General features: G+C 38.8%; 1 protein-coding gene across 1 annotated transcript; it reads right to left on the reverse strand.

The window, feature by feature from the left end:
* Nucleotides 1–13,951: 13,951 nt before the first annotated feature.
* Nucleotides 13,952–14,449, reverse strand: LOC148864809 (uncharacterized). Its single transcript, XM_088976338.1, has one exon. The coding sequence runs from the start codon at nucleotides 14,447–14,449 to the stop codon at nucleotides 13,952–13,954; it is 498 nt and encodes a 165-aa protein (XP_088832464.1).
* Nucleotides 14,450–17,327: the final 2,878 nt, after the last annotated feature.

Below are 17,327 nucleotides of genomic sequence, written 5' to 3' on the forward strand. Positions count from 1 at the left end.
TGCTCCCATTGGCTAAGTCGTGTGGCACTCACTTGGCCTTCCAAGCAAGTCAACCAAACTGCACACCCAAGACCCTTCTTGCTAGGTTGCTTAAGTGCTAAGGACACTCACCAAGGCACACAAGAGCACACCTAGTAATGAAAGAGAAGAGATTGTATTGCACTGGAAGAAAACTTACAACTTGGAAGCCTATTGCAAATGAAGGAAGGGACCCCTATTTATACACTAACCCCCTCAAAGAATCTTTTAGAACTATGTACAATTGGTATCATCTAGAAGCACCTCTAGAACATTCTACCTTCTACACTTTTCTAGGGGATGCCTTCTCCATAAGATACAAGAACACTCTAGAGGAAGTCTATATTGCTCCCAACCCCTCTAGGTTGTTCCACACATACCTGAATTGTTCCACAAGGTTCTTGAGAGTTCCACCAACATCTAGACCCTTCTAGACACATGGAGAACACTCCAGAACACCCTAGAATTCTCCAAAACAGCCCAAAAACCTACAGAATTAGCTAAAAGCCTCAAGAAACATCCAGAAAACTTCTAGCCAAATACCCCATTCTATCACTCCATGACAGTCAGTTGGGATGGGGATGGGGATGGGGGTGGGGACAAGTAGAGGTGTCAATTGGACTAGATTTTGTTGAACCCAATCCAGTCCAATGTGAGTCCACTTACAAATGGACTGGACCCAATCTAGTCCAAATCCAATACAAAGCAAATCCAATACAAAGAAAATCCAATCCAATCCATTAAAATGCAAATGGATTGGATTGGATCCAATTCAAACTGAATTAAATATCAAAAATTATATAAAAGCACTTCTGGCATTGAAAAAACACTTTTGTAAAAGTACTTTTCATAAAAGTGCTTTTACAAAAGCACTTTATTAAAAGTACTTTGTAAAAATGCTTTCGTAAAAGTACTTACCCAAAAGTGTTTTTATAAAAGTGCTTTCCCAAAAGTACTTTTGTAAAAGTTGTTTGATAAAAGTATTTTCTTAAAAGTGCTTTCATAAAAGTGTTTTTATAAAAGTGCGTGTAAAAGCACTTTTAGAAAAGTATTTCCAGACTTTTTTAAAAGTACTTTTGTAGAAGTGATTTTGTAAAAGTACTTTTGTAGAAGTGATTTTGCAAAAGTGCTTTTATAAAAGTACTTCCATAAAAGTGCTTTTGTAAAAATGCCTTCGTAAAAGTACTTGCCTAGAAGTGTTTTTTATAAAAGTGTTGTCACAAAAGTACTTTTGTAAAAGTGTTCGTAAAAGTTGTTTGATAAAAGTGTTTTCATAAAAATGCTTTCATAAAAGTGTTTTTATAAAAGTGCTTTTGTAAAAGTGCTTTTATAAAAGTGCTTTCATAAAAGTACTACCGTAAAAGTTTTTTTGTAAAAGTGATTTCATAAAAATGCTTTCGTGTAAAAGTGCTTTCGTAAAAATACTTCTCTAAAAGTGCTTTTGTAAAAGTGCTTTTATAAAACTACTTCTGTAAAAGTGCTTTCATAAAAGTACTTTTGTAAAAATGCTTTTGTAAAAGTATTTTTATGAAATTCATAAAAATACTTCAATAAAAGTGATTTTATGTTGGCTTCAGTTTTGATTGATTTCAAATTGGACAAGGGTTTGGCCTCATAATTGGATTATTGGAAATTTGGTTTAGGTCCAATTCAAACCAATAAGAATATGGACCAATTTATTTTGAATTGGCCCAATCCAATTCAAACCAATAAGAATAGAACCCTGTTATTTACATTATATCAAAATATATTTAAAATATTTTTATATTTAAAAAATCTTTATTTTAAGTAAAATTATTTTTAAAATTAATTTAAATTAAAAGATTCAGAGATTCAAATCTCCAACAAGGAACTCATCTTCATTGGGGATTGGGGATGGAGGGTCATTTTTATCCCTAACAGGGATCGAGGTCGAGGATGGGGATTTGTTTAAAAGTTGGGATCAAGGACAAGGAATATGACCCCCACTCCAAAGTCCAAACACACCCGTTGTCGTTCCTAGCTCTTTTGAACCGAGAGGGACTAAAAGGGACTTTGAAAATAAAAAGATGGGTAAATTACAAAAAGTCACCTTATACTACATAGGTGGTAGTAACACTTAGGTGGCGTTTGATTGTACTTTTCAGATGTTTGAATCTAAAAAAAATTGCTTTCCAAACGCCACCAAGCGTTTGGTATGCCCTCTTATTAGAGATCTGAAATTGGATTTCAGATCTTAATTTCTAAGAGATAGAGCGGCTACTTAATGGGTTAGACATAATTAAGAGGTATGTAAAAGACATAAAAGCCCTTAAAATATTTTAATATTACATGTTTTTTGTCCTTCATGTAGGTCGAAGAACCTCACTACGAGTCTACAATCTAACAAAGCTCCACCGCCACCACCGCTGCAAAACAGTAGTTTCTTCTCTCTCCCTCCTGCGTTCTCTCTCTCCCTTACCTTCCCATCACTGCTGCTACAAGTTGTAGTGGCTGCGATTCCTTCTCTCTCTCCCCCCTTGTCTTCTCGTCACTACTGCTGCAAGTGCAACTACGACGGTTCCCTCTCTCTCTCCCTCCCTCTCTCTCTCTCTCCCTCCCTCTCTCTCTCTCTCCCTCCTATCTTCTTGCCACTACCACCACCGTTGCAACTTGCAACAGCGGTTCGATGAGTAGTAATAATAATAATTATTATTATAAATTATTTTTTATTAATAATTTATTATTAATTATTTTAGTATTTTTATTAATTATTAATTATTTTTATTAAACATTACTGATTATTAATTATTTTTATTAACTAGTAATTTTTTACTATTTCATTATTTTTTAAAAAATTACTTTGATTTTTATTTGTGTAACTTATTAATTATTTTAATATTTTTATAGTCATTAATTATGTTTTAATTTTAATCATTTCGTTATTAATTTATTATTAAAATAATAAATTAATAATTAAAAAATAGTAATTTTTAATTATTAATTTATTATTTTTTATTTGTATAGTTTCAATATTATTTTAAGGTTGAAAATTATTTTTTATGAGATAATGCAAATTGAATTCAACATTTCCAAATAGTATGTTTTAGAGGTAAAATGGTAAAATCAGTGAATTTCATATAGTAAAGGATTGGTCGAACACAAACAAACTTATGGATTAAAAGCCTCTAAAAAGTAGAAAAACATCTATGCCTCTTTTCAGATTTCAGGCACTTTTAATATCTTTTTAACTTTTTAGACTTTAAATCTCAGATTTATCAAACGCCACCTTAGCCTCCAGAAAATTGTTTTGCAACCCCGCCCTTACAATTTTATACCCCAACACTTTGCCCCTTGACATGCTTAGCGGTGTTGGTAGCAAAAATAAAATTATTAAGGCCCCATTTGGTTCGTAGGAATAGGGGTCCGGAATCCGAATCGGAATTGGAATGGGCTATTCTAATTCCAATTGTCTAGTTGGGTAGAATCAGAATCTCATTCCCATTCCTGTCTGAACCAAACTGGGAATAAACCATTCCAATTCTGGTTCTAAGGATTTTGGTTCCAACTGCCAATGAAATGGACCCTAAATTTTGCATTCAAGATCCTATGGGTTTACTAGAAATATCAAAATGATTAATTAAGATAATGAGAATACAGCCAAGTGTGGAATCAAGCAACAATACCCCAATACCCCACACCAATGATAAATATTATCTTAAAGAGTGAGTGATTGTATGCATTTAATGACTAGCATGGGGAGTTATCATTGGGTTCACAACTTGCTAGTAAACATGTTCATGGACCGGGCCGAGCCATGATTTTGCTCTTCATTAACAGAAATTTTTCTAGCCCGAGCCCGAAGACCGACCTGGGAGTCTAAGCATCGATGCCCTCTGAGATTGAGAAAATGGTGCCTGAGTTGAGTTCGTTGATTCCTGGGAGTCTGAGAATGAGAATAGAAGTTGAGAAAGTGAGAAAGAGAGAGAGAGCTCACCGCCAATACACGGCGAGGATGTACCATGAAACGTTGAGGGGCACCCCCTTGTGGGGCGTAGAGAGATCTCACCACCAAAGAGAAAGATGACCTAGATCTAGTAGCGCCAGCTGCCAATGCCTGAGTTCACAAAGTGAAAACTGTGCGCCTGGGTTCTGGTGGCACCGGCTAGAGAGAGAACTGAGAAGATAGAAGACCTAGTTCTGAGAAGAGAGAGAAGTGAGAATGAGAAAAAAAGTGAGAACTAAGAAGATAGAAGATGAAAATGGTATCAGAGAGAGAGAGAGAGAGAGAGAGACGACCTAGTTCTGATGGCGTCGATCGTCGGTGCCTAAGTTCGTAGGTGCAGCTGAGTTCGCTGATTCTGAGAGTCTGAGAGGGATAAATGAGAGCTGATTCTGAGAGTGTGAGAGTGAGAAATGAGAATGAAAAGAAAAGTTTTAAGAATTTAGGGTTAGGGTTAGGCTGTTTAGGAATTTAGGGTTTAACTTATACAAAAGTCGGGCCAGGCTTTTTTAACAAATCCCGAGCTCGGCCCATAAAATAGTCAGGCTCGGGCTTTTAGGCCCAAGGTCATGCTCGTAGGCTAAAACGCATGCTCAAGCCCGTCTGGAGGCCAGGCTAGGTCGGGCCGGCTCGTCAGGCTACCCGGACCATGAACAAGTCTACCTGCTACACAGCAATTACATGTAGCCAATCCTATCTCTAAAATGATGAAAATAACTATTATGAAACACAAATCATTTTCAAGGCGCTAATGAAACACAAACATAAACTTCATTGAAAGTTGAGAAAAATATGTCAGTTATGATTTTAGAAAAATTAAATTAAAATAAAAGACCCATTAAAATTATATAAAAATAAAAAGTTAATGAAAATTTAAAATGTAGAAACCATTTTACCACTTATACAAAGAAGACAAACTAAATGGGTCTGTGTTGACCCATTTCTAAAAATGGTTCCAATTCGTCTAGAAACCTGTAATTAGACTTGTTCATGGGTCGGGTAGCCCGATGGCCCGGCCCGCACCCCGATCGAACTTGGTCATGTAATTAGGCCCGCGGACCTGACCTCGGGCCTAACACAGCAAGCCCGATTGTATTTCGGGTTGGGCTCGGGATTTGTCAAAAAAGCCCGACCTAACTCAGCATTATATATTTTATAAAATATATAATGTGTATTTTATATATTATATAAATAATATAAATAATATAAATAATATAACATTTATTAAATATATATTTATAATTTAATATATATATATATATTTATTATTCTTTTCTTTATAATTTCTCTCTCTCTCTCTCTCTCTCTCTCTCTCTCTCTCTCTCTCTCTCTCTATTCCATCGCTTTAGCAATAGTAATAGTAACAGTATGGGCTAAATTTTGGGCTCGGGCCCAGGCCGGGGCTTCAGGCTTTTTATGAGGGCCAGGCTCGGGCTCGGGCCTTAAAAAATCTATTAATACAGAGTGAAAGCCTAGCCCGAGCCTGGCTCGACCCGGCCCGACCCGGCCCATGAACAGGTCTACCTATAATGTGTGATACATGACATATAATAATAATAATAAAATAATAATAATAATAATAATAACATTAATAATAATAATATAATATAATATAATTTGAAACCAAATAACTATAATTAATAATATTACTAAAATTAATACAAATATTAAAATTTAGCAAGTTTTATCTAACAACTATTAAAAGTTAAAAATTAATAAAAAATAGTATTAATTTGTACTTAAGGATGACCATTTATAAAAATTAGTATATTTAAAATTAATAGGATAATTAAAATTGATAATAAAAAGTAAAAATTATAAAAGTAATTAAATAACCATTTATTAAAAAAATAAAATAATAATTAAATTTTTATTTATAAAAATCAGCATAGGTATTTATCTATGTTCTCATTTTTTGTATTCTTCTTATTTTCTTTTGTTTCAAAAATATAAAGTAATAATTATTGTCATTAAAAAAATTGTATATCATTAATATTTAAAGTTGCACACTATTACCAAGATATTATATTAGTAGAGAGAGAGAGATTATATTACAAACGATAGACAATTAAGAAAGAGTATTAATGTGTGTGTGTAATAGCAAACAACAACAACAATAATAATAATAATAATAATAACAAGCAAATATATTAAATAAAATATTAATACAATATATTTTGGGTAGGAAAAATCATTTTAGTTATAATAATATTACTACTAACTAAGTAATAAATAAATATTAAAATGAAAATATTAATATTAGTAATTAAATAATACTAAGCACAAATAAAATATGAATATAAAATATTCATTATAAATGAACCAAATATTAATAACATTGTTAGTTGATTCCAATTCCAACTCCAACTGAACCAAACAACAGCAATCAGGATCCAACAATTATGTATACATATATATTATGTATAACTATATAAAGTTTATAACTGAGAAATTTAATATTTTATATTTATATACATTTATTACATATATAAACTTTAAAAATAATTGGATCTTTAAAACTCGTTTAATTTTTTGTCATTTTAAACACAATAAGATGGTTGCATATTAAATGCGAAGATGATCCAAAACCCAACATAATAATCAGAAACGAGTGTAGATCTAGATTTCATAATTGAATGTAGACTGGATGCAATTCATTTTAATCTGAATCCAAACCATTTACAATCCTACTGTCTACATTGTGTGGGGTTGGTATAGATTTGAGCTACACCTAGCTCAAAAGAAAATGGTTTATTGAGCCCAAAATTTTGTTGGTTTAGTCGAGCTTAGGCTAAGTTATAAATGGTCATCCCTAACTAGGTGTCTTAAGACATTTATAATTAAGTCATTATCAGTTTTAATATTTTAATTAAATTTTATAGTTTTTACATGGAATGCAAGTGGTTTATTTTATTATTTTTAATATTTTTTACTTATTATTATTATTATTATTATTATTATTATTATTATTATTATTTTATGAACTACTAATTTTTATTAATTAAGTATAGTTTCTAGATAAATTTTTCTAAAATTTAATTTTATTTATTAGGTTTCAAATTACAGTTTTATGACAATTAACCAATTAATAATGATGGGGTAAAACGGGTCGTGCTAGGATAGCACGACACAGTCCGGGCTGTGCCATGCCGCCCTCCCCTGGGATAACTTGGGGGGTCGGCCCGACACGTTCGAAGCCCATGCATGCCTATGTCGTGCTACGGGCTGGGCTGGTCCATGGGCCAAGCCTTGGGCCAGGCTGAGCCGTAGGTAGGGCAAAAGCTATTTATTTAAAAAATTTGAAAAAAAAATAAAATCTTAATTTTATATGAATTTGATGTATATAATTGCTTATATATACAATAATTAAATAAATTAGTATAATAAAATTGAAAATTTTGTTTATTTTATTAATATATTATTTATTATATCTTATTATAATTATAATTTACATATTATATTATATTATATTATATTATATATATACATGGGTCGTGTTGGGTAGTGCGAGCACGCGAGCCGCGAGCGGCTTGGCCCGCGAACCTAAAACCCTATGCCCAGCACTACCAACGTGCTATCATGTCGGGTTGTGCCAAGCCATGGGTGGCACGACCCGATTTACACCTCTATGGAGGACACCTCGGGCACTTGTCTAACAAGGTTGGCTAGCTGAGCTGCAAGAAGACAATCAAAGTACCTAGGGTGCTTTATCCGGGGGGGCACTATGATGCTTAAGTTAGTGATGAGTGTTTTTAGAGAGCTAGAAAGTGAGAAAGCAAGAGTCATGAGAGCTAAATCGTGCGTACCTTTTCTGGTTGATGGGGAAACGTTTATTTAGGTGTAGGTAGTTGTGAGCTTCACATAACGCATCCGAGATCTCCAGGAGGACGTGGCTTATTGGCCCACTACACTCATAGGTGGTTTCAAGTACAGAAATAGTTTTTGCAAAAAGCTCCATCAATGAGGCGATGTGATCCTAGAGGATTCGAAGATGATAAGTCGCACATGGTGGAGATCAGTCACCACATCACGCAGGTCACCAACTGGACCTCAGTTATATTGGTGGCACCTTAGCAGGAGGTTGCTCCTCGTGTCGAGGTCTTTGGCTCGATCCTAAGATCGTCGACCTAACCCTACCAAGGTGCCTACAGGTCAGCCCTATCGAGGTGGCACTTAAACACTCTTAAGGTGTGCGAGGTATATCTGAGGTGGTTCCAAGATGGACTCTATCATCTTTGCGAAGGCAAGTCATTGCCTACATATTGCCAAGTTGTTATGCAACTGTTCGAAAGTGCCATGTGACGTGATGTCACTAGATGGCCAAACTACCCCTCATCAATTTCCCCCACTCCCGAGTCGAAGTCGATTCGATGAAGGGAGTAGCTCAATGTAGGTCTTTGGTCCGAAGTGATTATGTTTGATTGGTTCGAAAGATGGACTCTATCATCTTAGCGAAGGCAAGTCATTGCCTACGTAGAGCCAAGTTGTTATGCAATGGTTCGAAAGTGCCATGTGACGTGATGTCACTAGATGGCCAAATTACCCCTCATCAATTTCCCCCACTCCTGAGTCGAAGTCGGTTCGATGAAGGGAGTAGTTCAATGTAGGTCTTTGGCCCAAAGTGATTGGGTTTGATTGGTTCATCATTGTTGATTTGATCTATTTTCCCAGATTGGTCCAATAGGTCATGTTGGGCGCGCGGATGTCGCGTGGAAAATATGAATTTTGAATCCGCCCGTGGAGTGGTGTTCCTCTACAAACTGTTGGATTGAATGCATTGCAACCGTCAGTCACTTGGGTCCCTTACCTATATATAGGGGGCTTGAGGGGTCCCATTTGCACTGTTTTTGGAGTTTTTTGTAGAGCGATAGAGTGAGAGGTCAAAGAGTTCAGCGAGAGCAAGCAAGGTCAGTTCCCCAATCGTGTCAATAAGTACTTTCCCCTGCTTTAAATTATGTCTAGTAGTCGGAGAGGGAGTATCACCAGGCCGCTCGAGTTGAGGTGGGTTCCTTGGCTTAAGAGCAACGAGGATCTTAAAAAGAGGCCTTGACCTTTCAACGTCAACCCAAGATGAGGTATCAATTCAAACCAACCGAACTAAGTGATGAGGAAATAGTAGACTTAGTCACAAGCTACCAGATTTCATACACCTATAATTGCATTTAACCCTATGAGGACCAATATCCTTGGATTCATAGATGAACTGAAGTCTATTTCTTCGATGATGCCTTGATTGTCGGTCTCTATTTCCCTCTCCACCCCTTCATATGTGAGGTGCTTAGGTATTATGGCATCTCCTTAGGTCAACTTCATCTCAATTCCATCAGAACTATCATGGGGACCATCTTCATTTGCCACCACCATGGTTTCCACTCGAACATAGACATTTTTTAGGGATCTATTAGATAAAGAGAATACCCAATTAGCTTTATTGTTTTTACTTGAGTTACCGACCTAGCTACAATCTCTTGGGTGGCTTCCCTATTAAGGTAGCGCATTGGGAGGCGAGATGCTTCTTCTTGTCCTAGGAGAATGGTTGGCTTATGGGCACCACCTGGAGAGTTAAGCCAAAAAAGATTCATGAGATCAAGTTCAACGAGACTTTACTAAACAAGGTTAAATTCCTCGTAGCACGACAACCACTAGTCGATGAATTCCTATCCGAACTGATGCTCATCCAAGTCGATCTGAGCTTGTAGGTAGGGCTCCCTTGTTGCACATAGTTACTTTTGTGATCTAATATGATTTATTGCTTCCACTTATCTTTTTTTTTTTTGTTTCTATGGCAGACATGTCTAGAACTTTGTCCATTTTGGTTGTTGCTAAGAGGCCCTCTAAGAAGAAGAGAAGGGTCGGTGATTCCTTTGCTCATTCGTCAATCATGGAATAGGGGTTGGCTGATGATAGGTCGGTTAGCATGAGGTGGTTGACCTCAAGGAGGGAAAAGACCCAATGTACATCGATTCGTACTCCTATGTCATACCATACCTAACATCTCGGTCATCGATGCCCCACGTCCTTGCATCTGAACCTACAACCAAAGCCTCTTGTTCGCATGGTCCTCCCTTCATCCCTCAATGGGGCATTTCCACCACCGATTAGATTTGGGGCCCCTTCGTTGCCCTTCAACTAGAGAAGGGAATTCTCCTTTTTGAGGATGTCTGGGTCTTTGGAGGGCAAGACTCTCTTAAGATTGGCACAAAGATGATTCGACACATCCTCTCAGTATGTATCCCCACTTCGGATGCTTGCACATGTCATCTATTGACTTTGATTACTTTATTTCTATTATTTGCATGCTAACACCATGGGCTAGATATTGTTGGACCGGGTCACCACTTTGGAGTGTGGCTCAAACCAATTGAGAGCCGACATGGGGACCCTTAGGTCTTAGCTAGAGGGATCATGTCTTAGTGCCAAAGAGAATCGTTGGCAAGGTGCAGGAGAGGAACTGTTATCTCAAAGAGAGGTAGAGGAAATATTTTGGATGTCCGTTGGGCTCAAGAGGTTGCTATCGAGCAATTCCACTGCTCGTCAGATTATGAGCCTAAGAAGGCAGAGGCCGACATTCCTTGCCTCAAGAGGGGCTTCAAGTTGTGTTGTTGCTTCCTCCAGTCTCTCCATCCTAGTTTTGAGTTTTGACTTTGGCATCGTGTCCATCAGGTCAGTTTAGGCGAGATCGCCAACGAGGTCAGTACAGAGCTTGTGACCAAGGAGGAAGGCGAGGAGAAGGAGGACGGAGAGAACAACTCTGAGGAGGTGGCTAGAGACGATGACGATGCCGACGAGGAGTAGCCACTAAAGAGTTGGTTCTTTTTTTCTTCTAGCTGGATGTACCCCAGGCCTACGTGCTCGGAACACTAAAAATTAATATGCTTTGCTTTTTTATCGATGAACTCATCCCTTTTTTTTTGGGGAATGAAATTTTACTTTTCTCCAACGTGTTGTGCCCCCCTTTTGTCTTTTTATTTTCCAACTTAGAAAATTGGCTAAGGATGTTTGCCGAGGTATTGGGTATTTGTAAGTCGAGGTGTTAAGAGCATATCGACCTGCTATAAATTCAGCTAAGTCAAAACGTCATCAAGGTGTTTCAACGTGCCAAGGTGCGCATGGTGCGAATTGGTCACAAGTTACCAACATGTTTCAGGTAGGTCAGCATGAGATTGCCTTTGAGTTGAGAGTGGTCAGGCTTCCCGTTCATTTTTAGCCAAAGCGCTCATAGCACGAGTAAGCTCGACCAGGTCACTAGAGTGGGTGGTCAGATCTTGAGGTAGTAGTGCGTCTACTGAGGTGTTATACCATACTTTGAATTTTTTACCTTTTTTCTGGGCTTGAGCATATGTAGGTCAGAATTGCAATGCGCTTCAGATGTAATATCTCTGTAAGTTGTCAATGTTCCATGAGCGGGGGACTTGTCTCCCCTTAAGAGTTTTGAGCTTGTACATTCCAAGTTCAATCACCTTTCTTACCCTATAGGGGCCTTCCCAATTATGACATAATTTCCCCGAATCGGTCTCAGGTACCATAACCTTATTGAGTATCAGGTCATAATCTTATAATTGGCATCTCTTAACTTGGGCATTATAGTACCTAGCCACTTTCTATTGGTATGACACGATCCAGATATATGTTAAGTCTCAGGCCTCTTCACTAGGTCGAGGTTTGTTAGCATCTTGTCATCGTTCACTTCTTCTTCATACGCTTTAGAACGCAAGGTAGGAACTTCAATCTTGGTGGGAATGACAACCTCGGTACCATATGTCTAGTTGAATGGAGTCTCGCCAGTTGTCATCCTAATTGTTGTGCTATATGCCCACATGATGCTAGACAATTTGTCCACCCACAAAGCCTTAGCTCGAGATAGTCTAGCTTTGGGACCTTATAGGATTGCTCAATTGGTCACCTCAACTTGCCCATTCGCTTGAAGGTGAGCTACCGCAATGAAGTTTTGTTAGATCCCCATTTCGGCACACTAATTCTATAACTTGATATCTTCGAATTGCTTTCTGTTGTTAGAGATTAGCAAGCAAGAAAGATCGAAGTGACAAATGATGTTCCTCTAGAAAAAAACCTGTACATTCTGGGTTGTGATGGACTGCCACCCACTTAGTGAAGTAGTCCGCTGTCACAACCAAAAACCTTGTAGGATTGCTCAATTGGTCACCTCAACTTGCCCATTTGCTTGAAGGTGAGCTACCACAGTGAAGTTTTGTTGGATCCCCATCTCGGCACACCAATTCTAGAACTTGATATCTTCGAATTGCTTTCTGTTGTCGGAGATTAGCACGCAAGGAAGAGCGAAGCGACAAACGATGTTCCTCCAGAAAAAAACCCTGTATATTCTGGGTTGTGATGGACCTCCACCCACTTAGTGAAGTAGTCCACTGCCACTAACAAAAACCATGTAGGACTGCTCAATTGGTCACCCACGACCCAAAACCTTCTCTACCCTGTTGCTGGCTAGAATGGACCGAGTATATCAATCCCCCACTACACAAACGACCATGGGCTGGTCAGGTACCTTGGGTCAGTAATAGGTTGTCGAGGTATGTTGGTGTGTCATTGGTAGTTGTCACACTTTTGTATGAGTTGTATGGTGTTCGCCTTCATAGTTGGACTTGGCACTTGTCACACTTTTGGGCCAATGCCCTTCTCCCTAAGTATCAACCGTAAAGACCTTCATGGATCTCCCGTAGCACTTGGTTCACCTTGGTGGGCCGCAAGCAACGTAGGTAGGGAAGTGAATGATTTATGATATAACAACTCACCAACTAGTACATAGCGAGCTCTGTGCCACATTGCAGCCTGTTGGTAGGGTCCCATGGCATAGATAGTCAACGAGTGGATTTATCTAGCTCAATTCTTCTACCAAGACGGGAGTGACCTCCTTTGCCATCTTCTCAATGCTCAAACGTGGTAGGTCTTCGATATATATGGTCCTTCGAGTTGTGTCTATTGCCCTAGCTAGTTTAGAAAGCACATTAGTCTCGACATTCTCAAACATCGGGATTTGCTAGATGTATGACAAACAAAAGTTCTGGAGGAGCTCTTTTACCTTATCCAAATAAGGCAACATGGTGGGATCTTGAGCCTCATAATGCCCATTTACTTGGTTGACTACCAGTTGGAAGTTGCTATGGATAATGACATGCTTTGCACTGACCTCCTTGGCCAATGCTAAGCCTGTAATAAGTACCTCTAACTTCACACCATTGTTCAACACTCGGAACATGAATTAGAGAGTGTATTCCATCTTGACCTCGCTTGGTTCGAGGAGGATTAGTCCAGCCCCGCTTCCTCTCTAGTTGGATGAGCCATCCACATGGAGGATTTAGGGCTCTTCATCCTAGATCAGGATAGGTGTTGTTGGAGCCTCCGAAGTGGTCACAGGTTCTCTATCTTCAGGGGTCAACGTGCTAAATGTGGAGTTAGTGACAAAGTCGACTAAGACTTGGGCCTTTATCATTAGGTGAGGCTTGAACCGAATATCGTATTCGCTAAGCTCAACTGCCCACTTTGTTAGTCTTCCTAACACCTCATGCTTCTGTAAAACTTGCCTCGGAGGCTTACTAGTAAGGACAATGACCATGTGGGCTTGAAAATATGGATGCAATTTGCGAGCTACTCTATCAACAAGAGGCTAACTTCTCTATGTTTGGGTATTTGGTCTCGGCAACATGTAACACTTTACTTATATAATAAATAGGTCATTACACCTTATCCACCTCTCAGATTAAGACCAAGATGACTACCTTGTCACTCAAAGAGGTAGAGTTTTATTTCACCTCCGGGTTTTGGCCTAGTTAGCAAAGGCAAGGAGCTAAGGTATTTCTTGAGCTTGTCAAAAGTGAGTTGATATTCTTTGGTCTATTCGAAGTCTTAGGCCTTTTTCATGGCTTTAAATAATGGAAGGCATCGCCCAACCGACTTAGACATAAATTGGTTAAGGGCGGCTAATCGGCCTGTTAGCCTTTAGACCTCTTTAATAGACCTGGGAGGTTGCATATCTACGACAGTGGGGAACTTCATTGTAAGGTGGTATGTGGATACCACTGCTCTTAAGGCATGTAGGATAGGGCGGCCCAAGATTCCATTATAGGGCGACACTGTAGCAACCACCTGGAAGTCATGGTTGAATCTGACTTTATTTGGTGTAGATCCTGCTATAATTGACAAATTTATTCTTCCAAGAGGCCACACCACCTCTTCATCGAAACTGACCGGGGGTACTGCAACTGGAGCGAAGTCCTTCATTTGTAGTCTCATATGCTCGAATGCCTCCAATAATAGTATGTCTGCTGAGTTGACAAAGTCCACAAAGATGCGCTTCACTTCGTAGTCGTGGATAACAAGCTTGACTACGAGGGTATCATCGTGAGGGTAATGGACTCTGCGAGTGTCGTCCTCGGTGAAGTAAATAACTTCCTCAATACGTAGCCGCTTTAGCAAGTTCTCTTCTTCATGTACCATTCACGGACAGAGTTCAACCAGCCGAGGTGCTACAACCCGCTACTATTGACCCATCCATGATCATGTGAATAACTCCACGGAGTGGGGGGTCATTTTGCTGCTACTCCCGCAGGGGCTGTTCTCTCCTCAGTGGAGTCTTTTCTCTCCTTGGCTGTTCAACAAGGCGATCATGGTCGTCTCTCTTGATGAACTTTTTCAAGTATCCCCTTTAGATCAACTCTTCGATCTCGTCCTTCAAATTCCTACATTTCTCTATGTCATGTCCACTCTCTCTATGGAAGTGATAGAACTTGTCTTGGTTTTGGTTGGCAGGGTTTCCTTTCAATGGGGCCGACCAGTTCTGATATTCAGTCGAATTGATCTCCACTAGAATCTTGCTTCTCTTGGCATTTAAATGTTGTGTAATTGTTTGTACTAAGGAGTCCAAAAGCGTTAGCTCGACGACCTGTTACTTCTCTATGGTGACCTAGTTCTGCTGTGGAGAGACCTATTGTGTCTGCTATGAGGAAACCTACTGCGCGTAGGCGACCTATTTTTCTTCCAATTATACATGTTCATGGACTAGGCTAGGCTTTGCCTCTTTATCAACAAAAAATGTGCAGGTTCGAGCCCGACCCTTATATAAAGCCTGAAGCCTGACTTGTACACAAAATGTCTTATTTTTAGTGTACTTTAATAAACTAATGCTATATTAATTTAGCAATAATTTAATAAATGAATAAACTAATTTGTATTTTCTAATAGTAAATTAATATTTATTAATAATTTAAGAAATAATTATTATATATAACATAAATGTTTTTATTATATGTAATAGTATCAGGTTAGGCTTAGGCCCAGACAGGGCTTATTTGAGAAAGCTTGAGCCTGGCTCGAAAAATGGTCGGGCTTGGTATTTAAAGCCCAACCCCAAACCCACGGACCTGAAGTTTTGTCCAAGCCGAAAAAATAATGGGCCAGGCTATCGGGCTACTCGGCCCATGAACAGGTTTACTTCCGATGCTTGTTGCTACCTTGATCATCTTCCGACTTCTTTCTCTTCCTTTTTAGCTCTCTTTTGGAACCAAGTGCTTCCTCTACCTTTATGTAGTTGGCCGCCTAGTCAAGGAACTCCTCCACAGAGGCAGGAGGGTCCAACTTGACATCCCAGCACAAGTTAGGGTATCAGACTCTGTTAACTGCTGCGGTGATCTGGATGACTAGGTCAAGGATCGGGACTTACAATTTTTCTAGGTTGAACCACTTGACGTAGTCTATGAATTACTCACCGTGGTGTTGAACCATATTCATTAATCTGGTGGCAGATTTAGGGCAGCGCATGCTAGTAGCGAAATGGGTTGTAAATAAATCCATGAACTGTCTCCAAGTTTGGATTGAACCCGCGGCCAGCATGAAGTACTGCATTTAAGCTATGCCTTGGAAAGTGGTTAGGAAGGCCATGCACAAGCTCACATCTGAGGCCCAGTGTAGCTACATTAGGGCTTAGAAACTCTCAATGTGGTTCATCAGGTTGTTGATGCCATCTATCAACACCCAATTTTTGCTCGGTCCCTTCACCCTACCTCTATGTACCTTTCTCTTAGACCCTGGAAACTTGTAAAGGCAACCAAATCAACTAGAGACTTTCCAAAACCTGAAATAGCCTCCTTTGATACAATCCACATGACAAATAAGAACCTTGATCAAACATCATCCCTAGACTTTGAAAACTACAAATTCGTTACACATCATTTTTCATGACTAAACTGCAAAAATCCACTTCTTTTCTTATGGCCCCAATCTATACGATATTCAAATTCCTACTCCTCTAAAATCAAATCCAACATATCCATCACTCAAGATCACTAGGAAACAATCAACTAGCGAATCCCAACACGAATCTACGATGATCAACAACAAAAAAAAATATCAAGATCCCATTATGATGGCCTTGAATGATACCAAGATCAACCATATCTTTCTCAGATCAAAACCCTTCCACTTGACTCCTCACCTTAATCCATGCCTACCTATCAAATTGTAACTCAAAATTCCCCTGTTTGACCCCCCACCAAACCTAGATCCTATGTCAACAAATCTCATTAATTAGAGATTTCATCACCCCAACTTGATATGACCAATCAGACCTTACCATTGTGTTTGGAGACCCAAAAATCCCTATCACGTCAAATTTTACGACCAAACACCTCCATTTGACCGTTAAAAAAGTAAGATTCCATTTTAGGCCTTTTTGTTGATTGGAAAACCATAAGCTAAGACTCAGTCAACCTACACTTCTGATCAAAGATCCATCACTTCCGTTAGATTTATGATGTTCAAAAGTGCCAATCCACTAAATTTTATCCCAAAATTCCTCCGTTTGACCCTTTATCAAGCAAATATTCTATTTCAGCAAATCCCGTTAATCCAAACTTGTCAGCCATGGATATCCATCATTCTGGCCCTATTTGTCCAATCAGACCTCACCACTTTGTTTAGAGACCCAAAAAACCCCATCACGCCAAATTTCATTACTAGACTCCTTTGTTTGACCGTTAAACTAGAAATATACCATTTTGATGCACCAGATTGAATTGCTGCACCATCTGTCCCAACATGAAGCCTCAAAAGGATAATGTTTGATGTCATACCCATTATTGACCAATTAGAACACTTGGACGAATGGAATAGAGTCTAATAGTCCCAAAAAGCCCAAAAACCCTAAGATATCCCTACTTTAAGGATAAGAAATGACAAAATTTCATTTTAAAGTTCAAGAAATTTATATTTTCTACCACCAACGGCCCCAAATATGAGATTGCCATGACAAGCACGCCCCAAAATCCCATTGGACGCATAAAACCCATGAAAACCACCCCCAAATTGAAGAAAATGTTTC

This window comes from Nelumbo lutea, chromosome 3 (genome assembly GCF_056320005.1).
Source record: "Nelumbo lutea isolate HS-2025 chromosome 3, American lotus-T2T, whole genome shotgun sequence".
Classification (NCBI taxonomy): Eukaryota; Viridiplantae; Streptophyta; class Magnoliopsida; order Proteales; family Nelumbonaceae; genus Nelumbo; species Nelumbo lutea.